This window comes from Plutella xylostella, chromosome 16 (assembly GCF_932276165.1).
Source record: "Plutella xylostella chromosome 16, ilPluXylo3.1, whole genome shotgun sequence".
In the NCBI taxonomy this organism is placed as follows: domain Eukaryota; kingdom Metazoa; phylum Arthropoda; class Insecta; order Lepidoptera; family Plutellidae; genus Plutella; species Plutella xylostella.
Genome location: NC_063996.1, coordinates 498,334 through 511,004, shown reverse-complemented (window position 1 = coordinate 511,004; position 12,671 = coordinate 498,334). Strand labels below are relative to the sequence as shown.

At 38.7% G+C, this 12,671-nt stretch overlaps 1 protein-coding gene across 1 annotated transcript in view; it reads right to left on the bottom strand.

Moving 5' to 3' along the window:
- Positions 1–886: 886 nt before the first annotated feature.
- The window catches only part of LOC105384645 (eukaryotic translation initiation factor 4E transporter), a 39,953-nt gene continuing 28,168 nt past the window's right edge, over positions 887–12,671 (bottom strand). The window contains exons 20-25 of the mRNA XM_048626212.1: positions 6,383–6,540; positions 5,920–6,036; positions 5,423–5,503; positions 4,035–4,118; positions 1,596–1,680; positions 887–1,146 (exon numbers count right to left, since the gene is read on the bottom strand). Of these exons, the coding sequence (XP_048482169.1) occupies positions 974–1,146; positions 1,596–1,680; positions 4,035–4,118; positions 5,423–5,503; positions 5,920–6,036; positions 6,383–6,540 (698 nt within the window). The 3' untranslated portion in view covers positions 887–973. The remainder of the gene's footprint in view (positions 1,147–1,595; positions 1,681–4,034; positions 4,119–5,422; positions 5,504–5,919; positions 6,037–6,382; positions 6,541–12,671) is intronic.

The window sequence follows — 12,671 nt, the reverse complement described above, 5'->3', positions numbered from 1 at the left end:
GCTGCGGGGGCGCAACACAAGTGGGCCGGCGGGCGGCCACCAGCGGACTTTCAACCTTTACAATATGACTAAAAACCTACTTACATGCAAATTAAATACAGTCTAATTTCTCTTGTCGCTCATCTACGTTCAGGTTCAAAGTCCTGCTTTCATTTCGTGGCTCGAGGCACTGCCGCCGGCACTACGAGGGGGCTAAACAACTTCACATATACATACATACACTAGAAATTAATACATCAAAAGGAAACCCCCAACAGCTGCCACCTTCGTTTAGTCACAAATACTGACGCTTCCATCTCAATAGTAAACATACAGGAATTTTAAATAAACCGACATATAAATAAAAGTGAAAAGTGCAACTGTATAGAAACACTGGAATAGGTACATCATAATCTGGCCGTATTAACATCCTATCTAATCTAGTATTCTCTTGTCTTTTACATTATCTTATCATTGACGTCCAGTCTTTTCTGCCTGTCAAAATATATTTCTACGATTAGAATTAAATTTAATTTGACAGGCTTTTATAAATTTCAGACCAAAAGGCATGATGATAAACCTATGCGTGTATATTTAGAGATACATTAATTTGATGAGTTGAGTATTTTACATATTTGAACCACTTGCACGTGAGATCTATTACAGTGGCACTTTTGTGATGATTCACGACGACATAGCAGATAGAACTGCGGATACAACCAGCCACTGGCAATGGCCAATAATAAATTAGTTAATTTAGTTTCGCACTCAACCGACACTCTTTTCTAACAACACGAATTTAACGTTCAGTTCCGAGTGTTTCTCTTAAGCTCCAAGACAAATACATTACTACTTCCCTCAATTCTTCTCTTCCTAAAAACAACAACCTTGATGGTTGTTGGATGTCCCACATTCACTTATCAATTTGCACAAAACAAAAACGGTCCTTTCGAAAACTCGCTTGCACGCCATCTATCCCCTGCTTGGTGTACTTCTAGTTGCGCACGGCGGGCGACTGGTGTCCGCGCTCCAGCTCCTCAAGCGAGAGGGCGTTGGGCACGCGCAGCGAGGGCAGCTTGCCGGCGGACGCGCGCGCCAGCAGTTCTGGGGAGAACCAGCGTGCGAGCTGGTTGTCGCCGCCGCCCGCGCCGCCCACGCCGCCCATCTCTGTAGGGAGTGATAGTGTTATTGTTTTGTTATTCTTTTGGTGTTCTGAAACTAGCATTTGATGGTATGAAATTGAGCATTAAGTTAATGTAGCTGGAGCACCCTCAAATCCGCTGACCTTAGAAATTTAGCCGATAGTGGCTTGATGAAAAAAGCAGAGTGTTGTGACACTCTTAGCGAGAGGCCTATGTCCAGCAGTGGACGATTCCGGCCTGATGATAACGATAAAAAAGTCGCTAAAATTCTACTTGGTGCTCCTTTCTCTCCCTGGAATATTGTGACAAACTCTGCCACTGCATTGGTCACAAGATATTGTAGTAAAACCTCTAGCTAGTTATTGAGGACACCCCGTATTGGAATATTGGGACAAGCTCTGCCACTGCGTTGGTCACTAGATATTGTACTAAAATCTTCAACTAGTAATTCAGGACACCCTGTATAGCACGTACCGCTGAGCGTCCGCTGGTGCGACTGCAGCAGCAGCTGCTGCAGCGTGGCGCCGCCCACCACGCCGCGCGCCAGGTTGTTCAGTTGCTGCGGACAATTACACCAGATGAGAAAATACATCATAAATAAAAATAAAAATATTTAATTTCCAAGATACAAGCTTTATTTATTTATTTAATCCTTTATTGCACAAATATATCAATAAGTGTACAAAGGGTGGACTTAATGCTAAAAGAATTTTCTACCAGCTTTCATAAAGTGATTGATTAAGTAGCTCCTAGAGTAGTTTCTCCCATAGGATACAATGTAATATTTATGTAGACTAAAGGAACACTGCAAATGTTATAAATATGTACCTACAGTCAGCAAACAAGATACATAGGCCAACCCAGCGCGAACACTTTATTTTAGATCCAGAGACGGGTTATACGTAACCTGAATAATACCTATAATTCTACCTAATCCTAAAAGTACAGAACGGATTTGAATGAAATTTGGCATACATATGGTCTTGACCCTGAGAAAGAACATTGGCTACTTTTTATCCCGGAATTCCCACGGGAAAATCTTTTTAAGGCGAAGCGAAGCTCGCGGGCACATATACACATATACAGGGTGACTTTTTAGTCAGTAACGAAATTGTAATATAACATTCCTTGGTTAAAAATATAACTTACGTGTATTTTCTTTCAGTACCTTTCAGTACTAAAATTATAAGATATTGGCACACAAAGTTTTCTCCAGAAAACCAAGACTCATGGTCACCGTGCGCGAGTAGCGCGAGTAGCGCGTCTGGCCACGCCCACTTGCCCGCGAATCCTAACTAAGCGAAAGTAATTGTGTCTGTCTGTCTTTTACTCTTTCACGCCCAAAACTACTGAACGGATTTGAATGAAATTTGGTATACAGATGGTCTCGTCCTTGAAAAAGAACATAGGCTACTTTTTATCGCGGAATTCCCACACGAAAACTATTTAAGGCGAAGCCAAGCTCGCGGGAACAGCTAGTTTCAAATAAATTCATAAGTTGCTCAATGATTTTCCCCATACTTTCAAGGGGTTAGAGTTAGAACCGTCAAATTGCAATAAAAAATCCAAATCCAAGGGGACCTTACCGCAACACCGTAATTAGCACACACTTCCTCAATCACTGTATGATGAAGTATCAAATTGTTCGAAGTGGAGTCCCTTCTACACATCTACACAAAGTCTGGCACGTCACAACACTTTCAACTCATTGTATTTTAATTTATTTAACACCACAATGTAATTTTTCACTTCCTCGAAAGCGACAATTATCTTATTTCTGAGGTCTGCGAGATTTTGGGACTCTTCGACATACCTACTCCTACTCTTGGTTAGAATACATTTAGCACACACACACAAACACAACACAAGTCGGCCCGGGGCCGGGGTGCGCGCGCGTCGAAAGAAAAAGGGTTTTTGAGTAAACAGAGACACGTGTGACGCGGCGGTGCGCAGGCGACTGACGTCAGATCGATGACGCATTACCCATTAGCGGCGGCATCCTTTGCAAAATGAAGCTCCGCCCCTTTCTCACGCTAAACGAGAGTTTATTGGTTTATGGCGGCAATAAGGTCTAATTTCGGCTTTGTTTGTTTCGTGAGAAACCTATCGCTTTTAACATTTATTGCTCAGTGACTCAGTGACCATATTTTACCAATATTTCGGGATACAAAAAAAATAAATCATGAAAAATTTACCTACTAATTTTTTCATTGAAATCGACTCTATTGTACATACCTAACTCATGGAAAAAATTTCGTTAGTGACTAAAAAGTCACCCTGTATATTAATATTATAAATGCGAAAGTACCTGTGTCTGTCTGTCTGTCTGTTACTCTTTCACGCCAAAACTACTGAACGGATTGGAATGAAATTTGGTATACATATGGTCTAGACCCTGAGAAAGAACATAGGCTACTTTTTATACCGGATTTCCCACGGGAAAACTTTTTAAGGCGAAGCGAAACTCGCGGGAACAGCTAGTAAAATATAATTTGAATCATCTATCTTCCACCCATGAGTCTTAGGATTAAACTGTTTCCGCTAAGGTGGCATTCATACAATTACATGTTTAGCTGACTGTACATAGATATAAGCCCCGCAAGTTGCTATTGCGCCTGGCTAGCCATTATTCACCGCCAGCAATAATGACCGTTATCGACGACGTTTACACACTAAAACTTGCATATTCCAAAAGACCCAACTTCAGGCGCATTAGCAATTTTCGAGAATCATAAATAAAAAATAACGCAAGCATCATATTTATTCTGTTGGCTATATTTTGCTACTCGCTTTCGCTAGAAAAATATAAATTAATGATTATCGCTTATCAATAACATTATTATTAATATCTATAATGTATTTCCCTCTCGCTATAATATAATAATACGACAGTAAAACATGCACAACACTTACATCCCCCGAATGTAGGTATTCACTCACCGACTGCGCCCCCGGCCGCTGTTGGTGCGGGAAGGGACGGATGGCGTTGGCCATTTGCTGGAATACACCACAACACGGGTTTATAACATGCCGCACGCCACGCACTCACTGACATGTACACGACACACACGATCACAATAAAGCAAAAATGATGTAAGCGAAATTGATCTTTTGCAGACGTATCTTTAGTATCTTTACTGACATGGCAATGCGTATAATTATTTTATGATGGCCCTAGAATATAACGTCAATACCTTATAAAAACAGTTTTAACTGTTTTGTGTTATACAGTAAGGTTAGTAACCTGATACCCGTGTCATCAGTGTCGTTCAATTTGCCAGGTCTAACCATTCATTATGACGACGTGGCTACTCAAACGAATCCCACCCTGACCCATGTTAATGATAGCAATTTCATGAATCTACGCCCATCCAAGATAGCTCCATCCGCCACCAGAACACCACACCTAATGATAGCAAGCATACCACTTTCGAACATATAGCGGGTGGTACAGTAAGCCGAAAGGGGATGATGAACTCCTTCTGAACTACGCGTAGTTCAGAAGGAGTTCATCATCGTCAGCTGCATAAGTCGTTATACACTTTTGTACCTTGTCAAACTGACGATCCGTCAATATTTCAATGGATGGATAGGCGTTTTCAGATTGACAAGGTACAAAACATTTGTTAGTCGTATAAGTACCTCGAAATCAAAAAATCCTTGTAGCTTTTCACCTATTCGCATTTCACTGTGATAGCGTTTTTTGTTGTAGCGTATAATATCGGTAGTATATTTTGTTACTAGCATATATTTTTAACAGATTTTTACAACAGTAGCAAATTTTGATGTAGTATATATTATCAATAGCTTATTTATTAAGCTGCATATATTTTGAATAGCAAGTAAGTATTTTTTGTCGCATCTTATTTGGGTTGCATATTGTTGTAGTGTAAAAGAAATATCACGATATGTACCTAATAATGCATTACAAACAAATATCTATCAAGGTGAAAAGCGACTACAGTGAAAACAGGCAGGAAAATAAATCTACTATGATTTTTTCAGACAATTGTCAGTAGCGATCAAAAATTATACTACAAGAATAAAAATCTTTTCAGAAATTTTGATATCGCTGCGAAATGCGAATAGGTGAAAAGCTAATAGGATTTTTTGATTTCGAGGTTTACGACTAACAAACGGTACAAAAGTGTATAGCTATTTATGCAGCTCACTGTATACGTTGGAACATTTGCTTATTCTTTTTGTCACGTGATTTTTTTGTATAACGAGTAGATATCTTTCGGCTTACCATACCACGGTAGCGACAAAATGTACATAATAAAATCCAGGGTGCTACTGACCTGCTGCTGGTTCAGGTAGTGCTGCTGGTACTCGGACGGAGACGGCGCGTAGCCCATGGGGCCGGCGCCGCTTTGGTTACCCTGGAATAACACACACATTTTAATGCCTACGGCTACGCGCACGGCGCATGTAAGCTTTGTTTGCACTAGGCTAGTAATTTAGTCAAGTGGATAGTAATTTAGTGACTAAATCACTGGCTAACTAGTGTGGTGTCTAGTGTAACTTAAGGTGTCTTTAGCCACTCGACTAAATTAATAGCCCATAAAATCCCTCCCCCAGAGTGACGTCCGACCAATATACGTACGGCGCCGCGCACCATGAGCAATCAGTAATGGCCACTGAGCTTTCACCACAATAATAAATTTCAGCTTTAATATTTGTCACCGTCACGCTAAGAAATAGTGGTATGCTTAGACGTCTATGCCGAAATGGGGTGTTAGTATACATATACCCATTCTGCAACACCCTGTACATATAACTCATCTAGCCCACATACCTTGACGATGGGCCTGCCCTGCGGCATCTTGGGCGGGTTGGGGTTCCACTGCTGCTGCTGCTGTTGCTTGGGGCTCGGCGCGTCCTGCTCCTTCTCCGCCGTCATCTTACGGAGCACCTGCGAGGGAAATCGACACTTTAGTACTAGTTACAGGTGCAAGACTTGCGAATATACAATATAACGACACAAAAGAATAAAGAGTGATTTTATGTTGTCACTTGTTTTTGTTGCAAAGCTAAATTGTTATCTCTACATATCGTAAATGCCTATATCTTTTTTTAATTATTTTTTGTGCTAAATTGCATAGCTTTTTATATCAGAAATTGCTATAGTTCGCGTATCAGAAATTACTGTATTAATTTCTCTCGATTGAACTTATTCCTATTTTCCAGCTCAGCCAGCCTCAGTTCACTTATTGTAAATCTAGCTTATTAATAATAGGAGTCAGACGGCAATATCTCACAGAAGTGGGCGTGAACGAGATGGGCGTGTTCTTGGGCTCGTGGCGGCGGCGGTAGTTCTCGCGCTGCTCCTCCAGCTTCTTCTTGATGAGCGCGCTCTGCATGATGCTCTGCGTGTGAGCCGCCAGCTCGCGGGGGGAGGGGATGCGAGCTGGGACGCCTGCGGGGGGAGAGGGGGGTTAGTGCATCGTTACAGGATGTTAATAGCCGGGTTTCTTCCAAATGATACAGAGCAATCCATTCGCGGGCCTTTAGTAAGTGAAATTCCTGGGTTCACGTGATCAGATCGCGTTAGGTTGTCAGTTGGACTCCCGGCTATTGGTATCGTGTAGCTGGATGGCCATCCCTGCTAGAGGGAAGTATCGAAGTTTTGTAGGGCTAACTAATATTTCTTCAAGCAAGAGCACAGTTTTGGTGAGATAAGTGGCTGGTTGAGGAAAGCCGAGGAGTGTAGCCGTATTGTTTAGTAGGCCTGTGTCCAGCAGTGGGTGGATATTGACTAATAAGGATGAAGATTTACCACTTGGCCTTGCTCCCTTGATGCTATGCTACAAATCTGTGCCACAGGGGTAGCATCATGTAATGATTATCGTAATACCAGCCTTCCAAAAACGTTTTAACGAAAAATAATTGTTTTTTTTTTAAGTCTAATTCTACACATTTCTCATACCTGGGTGGTGCACGCCCAGCGTGTTGGGGCTGGTCGGCATTATGGGAGACACACAGAATGCTGCGTCCACGGGATTAAAAACGATGTTCATAATTATGTACACACGGTATTGGCGAATACAGATCGGGAACGGAAGTTACAATAATTTTATAAGTTATCTATACTACAGGACGCAATACGTTCCGAAGCAAACAATTTTAAATTAATTTGACTTGACCGTTGTTCGAAGCTTATAGCTATTGAGATAGGTGCCATGTTTCCCGCCTAAATAGTGCCGTCTCTTTCTTCCCTATAGCGCTGTCTCTTTCGCTTGTCGTCATTCTACTACCGCCAGGCGCGGATCCACCCATATGGGCAAGATGGGCATGCCCATCACCTAAATTCCTTGCCATATCACACCACGGGATTTCAATATAATAATTTCGTTATTTTATCATTTTCGTATGGTTGTTTTTTGTAATGATGCTGATGGTGATGATTTCTGGTTATGCTAAATATTTTTTTTCCACCTCGGCAGCCCTCTGGATAGTTGTGAAGAATTCAAAAACCATAAAATTTTCGGTCATGCCAAGAGTGAGTTTCGGCTAACAGCAAATGTCACTACTTATGTATAAGTACATCGTGACTAGTTTGACCCCAATAAGCCATATAGTTTTTATAATAAACTGTATTATTATAAAAAACTTTAAGATTTTGATCAAATTCGAAATGTTTTATTAAAAATTGGTGTCGACATATTTTAAAGTGTAACTTTTTTATTGCTCATAAGTAGACTTTTAATGAAATAGCTGTAGGTAACATAAAACTATTCGGCCTTTAAAGATAAAATTAGCCACATAGAGAATATGCATGTGATTCAAAGAAAGTTCAAATATTATTTATAATAAACTTTGTTATTACAAAATTATGCCTCCATCAATATTTTTGATTATAATTTATTTTTGAGCACGTAAATAATTGTTGAAAAGTAGAAAAAAACTGCAATAAATACAAACTTTAGAAACGACACGAATTTTTAACTCAGTAAATAAAACCAGTTGAAAGTAATTTCTCTCATTTTAATATTACGTGTATTACGCCCTAACTGTCATCGAGAGAGTGCAAAGTCACTGAAAAAGACTTGCTTCTGACGAATATATTTCAAAATTAATAAATTATACGGATTTTTCGTCATAATATTTTTTGCGCACTTGAAAAGAGCTATCCAACGATGTATGACTGGACATTATATGTCCCAAAACGCCCATCCTCTTTTTAACTTTATTTAAAATACCTTAAATTTACTATTTTTGGCGTTGAATTTTTTGAACTATAATAAAGTCATGTAAAATTATCGAATAAAAAGACAAACACATGCATATTCCCTATTAAATGAGAATTTAGTCTATATCGTTTGCAATAGAATCCAACAATCATGTAAACAAACCAAATTGTCACGATTACTCCGTAATCACATACATTTGACGATCAATTATGAACATAGTCTGATTTCAACGAACGCACCATTGTTTTCACATTATCTTCAACACGATTTAACTTGTATTTATAAGTTAAATTTGTTAAAACATTTGCAACGTAAAAATTTCGAAGTATTTGCCAAGCTGTCATCTTTGTTTTTTACTCATCTAACTCTATAAGTCATTGAAAAGTTAGTGTTGTTCGTAATCTGAAGTTATGTTTTAATTTTAATTCAATCAATTATTTTAATTTAATAGTATTTGAATACAATTTTTTTTTTTCAAGAGCTTAATATAATTAACCGAAATGAAAAAAGGAAGAGGAAGAAATGAAAAAGCTCGACGGCATTTTAGACACGGCAAGCGATGACACAGTGGTTCCATTTATAATTACGGTCACCGGTGTCACTTCTGATAGTGATGATGAAGAAGACGAAGATTTAAATTTGTTTTAATAACATTTTTTTATACAGGGTGGCCCAAAGAGTGACGTCCAAAGGAAAATGTTAGATTCCTTAGGTCAAGGTGTAGCCAAATCACCCCCATGTATGTTCAGCAATTTTTAGTAGTTTAGGAGTTATGATTTTTTTTCCAAATTTTCTACGAAAATCGACCTCAGTGGATCAATTATGTTTTATTATTTTTTTGGATAACTTATTTAAATAATTTTTTATTTTTGTGTCATCCTCTTAAGTTGTTCTTTTAACCATAAAAGTTTCAGCTTCCTAGCTGTAATGTAAGTTAGTTATTTTTATATCGAAAGTTCAAATTATATCATCGAGCTAGACTGCTCTGAATTTTCAACTTGAAATTAAAAATTGAAATAGTTATTCTCATGGTCCCTTATTAATTTTAAAAACTCCGCAAGGTTCCAAAATTACATAAAAATAAAAATAAACTATTGCTTAATGGGGTATTATTTCCAGAAAACAGCCTTCAAAGGTACGTGGGTGGAAAATACCTAATTAGTAAATTGTTTCAGAAAGTTTAAAGATTCCTGTTAGGTCATTACTAAGGACTAATTAAGTTAGAAAATGTATCAAATTAAAGGGAAAATAAAATTATTTAGGTACTATTTTTTTTATTTTAGTTGCATGTTTGAATGAAAATTCTTAGTAAAATGTTTTAGTGTGAGTTGTAAGATTAATGCGATAATTGTATTATTAACAATAAGTAAATAGACTCAAATAATTATTTGACACATTCACTCATAATAAATTTTCAAAATGGCGACCTCCCAAATCAATACACAGCCTACATCTACGCAAGAAATTTTGTTTAAGTTGCCTAAACGCTTCTCTGTTTTCTCTAACGACATTTCCGGCCTCTCCAATTCGCTGTCTTAGCTGCTCTTCATTTACCGATTCTCGGGCGTAAGCTATGTCTTTGTAATAACCCCAAATAAAAAAATCAATCGGATTTAGGTCAGGCGATCGTGAAGGCCATCTGATTGGACCGTTTCGTCCGATCCACCTGTTGGGATACGTTTCATTTAAATGATTACGCACTTGTGCTGCGTAGTGGCATGGTGCACCGTCATTTTGGAAAACTATGTGTCTTCGAAAAGCGAGGTTGACTTCCTCCAATAATAAGGGAAGATCATTTTCGAGAAACAATTTGTACGTCTCTCCATTCAGCCTCGGCGGCAATTCGAACGGCCCGATCATTTCTCCGTTCAGTATGCCTGACCACATGTTGACGCTAAAGCGATGCTGGAACCTAGTATCTCGGGTCAAAATCGATTAAGGTATGGCCAAGATATAGCCAAAACAACCGCATAGGCGGGCAAATCTCAGTAGGGAAACAAACAAGATTTTGTTAAAATTTTAAGGTAAAATGTCTTATAGCAGGACTTTTTAGAGCTCCGAACCGTTTCCTAATTATTGTTCTCCGATAGCGCGGTCCCTCAAAGGCACAGATCGACTACAAGGTTGCTTCACCGAAATAATGCTTGTCCGATAACACGGTTAGCCGAAAGTACTTTTTGATGACGATAGGTTCAAAGATAGAATGATTTTAGATTGGAATATGTCATTTTAAACCTTATAAATTGATTATGTTTTTAAGCTGTAGTGCCTGAAAAATTGTCAGATAAAATTCTTTTTTAAATTAGCTTTTTTATTTTCATCTTTCGTAAAATTTTCTTAATGTTTCATCTATTTTGAAGCACTGTGTCTAAATTAAGTTAAATATTACGCAATTAATGATTATGATTAGTTGACTAAGGTGTCATCAATGCAAAACAATCAAAATAGTATTTAAAAAATCGTTGGTTTTCGAAATATTTTGCTTTTAAACATAAATTTTGGCAAAATTTTAAAAAAAACTTAAAACTTAAATAACTCAGAAATGGTTGATTTTCGGATAATGCATTATGGGGTTCAATCGACTGGAAATGCCTTCGACTACAACTCATTTAAAGGAATACATCGACTTTCCAATCACCCTGTATAATCAGTTTTATTTTATAGTCTATGGCTTATATATTTAATCTAATTAGAACACTATGACATCACTATGGGCATAAACAATACGCTGTCAATGTCAGTCCGCCATATTTGTTTACACGATTGTTGGATTCTATTGCAAACGACTATAGTTGTATACCTGTATACTTATTAAGTTTTGCCGTTAGCACAAACTTTTTTCGGTTAAAAATTTCATAACCTGTTTTTTCAGACTTGAAATGTAAAATTTACTGTTATGCCTGTTGTGTTAACTGCTGGTGTTCCTTATTTAATAAATAAATAACTATTTATTGATCCAGAGGGCTTTTGAAAAGGAAAAATTGCGTTATGATCAATACCAACATACACAAAAATCTGCTACCTATCAATCCTATCAATACCTCAAGGCGACGCAAAACCACCTTTTTTAGGATTCCGTACCTCAAAAGGAAAAAAGGCAACCTTATAGGATCACTTTGTTGTCCGTCTGTCTGTCTGTCACTACCACCGTTTTTCTCAGACACGGATAAATATATCAAGCTGATATTCCGCATAAATACCTATACAAATTTATGGCCCCGACAAAGTAAGCTCAAACCATTTTTTTGATTCAGTGATTGGTTTACGAAATATTAAGCTTTGAAGTGCTAATTTTTAGACCTAAATGGATCCCCCCACCCCCCCTGTTGGCTAAATGGTTAATCCAAAAAATATGAAAAAATTCACGGATGTAGTAGTAGTAGTAGTAGTAGATGCGATCCCTGATGATGAAGGGACCAGCTACATCTGTTATAAATCCGGGGACGTGTTGTGTGTGATATGTGTAGCAGTGGTGTTAATGTGGATGTGCTTGAGCAGCATGTGAGCTTGAGATCGCTATTTTAAAAACTCCGCCTGTATACTTTTAGGCGCAGGCCACCGTACATAAATGATGAAATTAAATGAAAATTATTGGTCGGGTTTTTGACTTGCCCATCACCTATTTTGAGGTCTGGATCCGCGCCTGACTACCGCAGGTGGGGCGATGACGTGGTCGGAAGTCGCCCCACATTTGCTCATCATTGGCGTCTTGTTCCCCGCCGTGAACGGTCGTTCAACATAGTCCGTCCGTAAAATACGAAATAATTTTTAAAAAATTAACGGTGTTTTCTGATTTTCTGCATAATTTTTTGTAATTTTTGATAAATTGTGCTTTTGCTTACGCCTACCTGAAGGGCGTAAGATCAGGTGAGTGTCCAATATTTATAACTGACTTCTTTTTAACGGTTTTTCCGTTCGACTTTTTATATTTTACCTACATATTTTGCCCATTTCTTTTTATTTTGTTCTATTAGGGAGCAATGGGTAATGAAGAGCTAGTATCAGACACAGGGCCACCCGAGCGTTCGCCACGCCCGCGCGCGCAGCCCCAAGATAGTCGACGTCCACGCACGCCCTCAGGGTCACCGCAGCGTCGCAAACGCGTGCGCCGCTCCTCAACTAGCTCGAGCTCTAGTAGTAGTAGCTCTTCTAGTTCGGATTCTTCCTCTGACCATAAAAATAAGAAAAGGCGTCGTCACAGGCGCCGTCAAAAGAAAAGGGGGGGCAAACGAGTGACTCGCAGTGACCGTAGAATAGACAAACTAACCCAACAAGTGCATGACCTCCAAGAAAAACTTACGTTTAAAAAATTCCACCATCTTGTCGAAACCTGTTCAATGCTGACGCATTTGCCGCT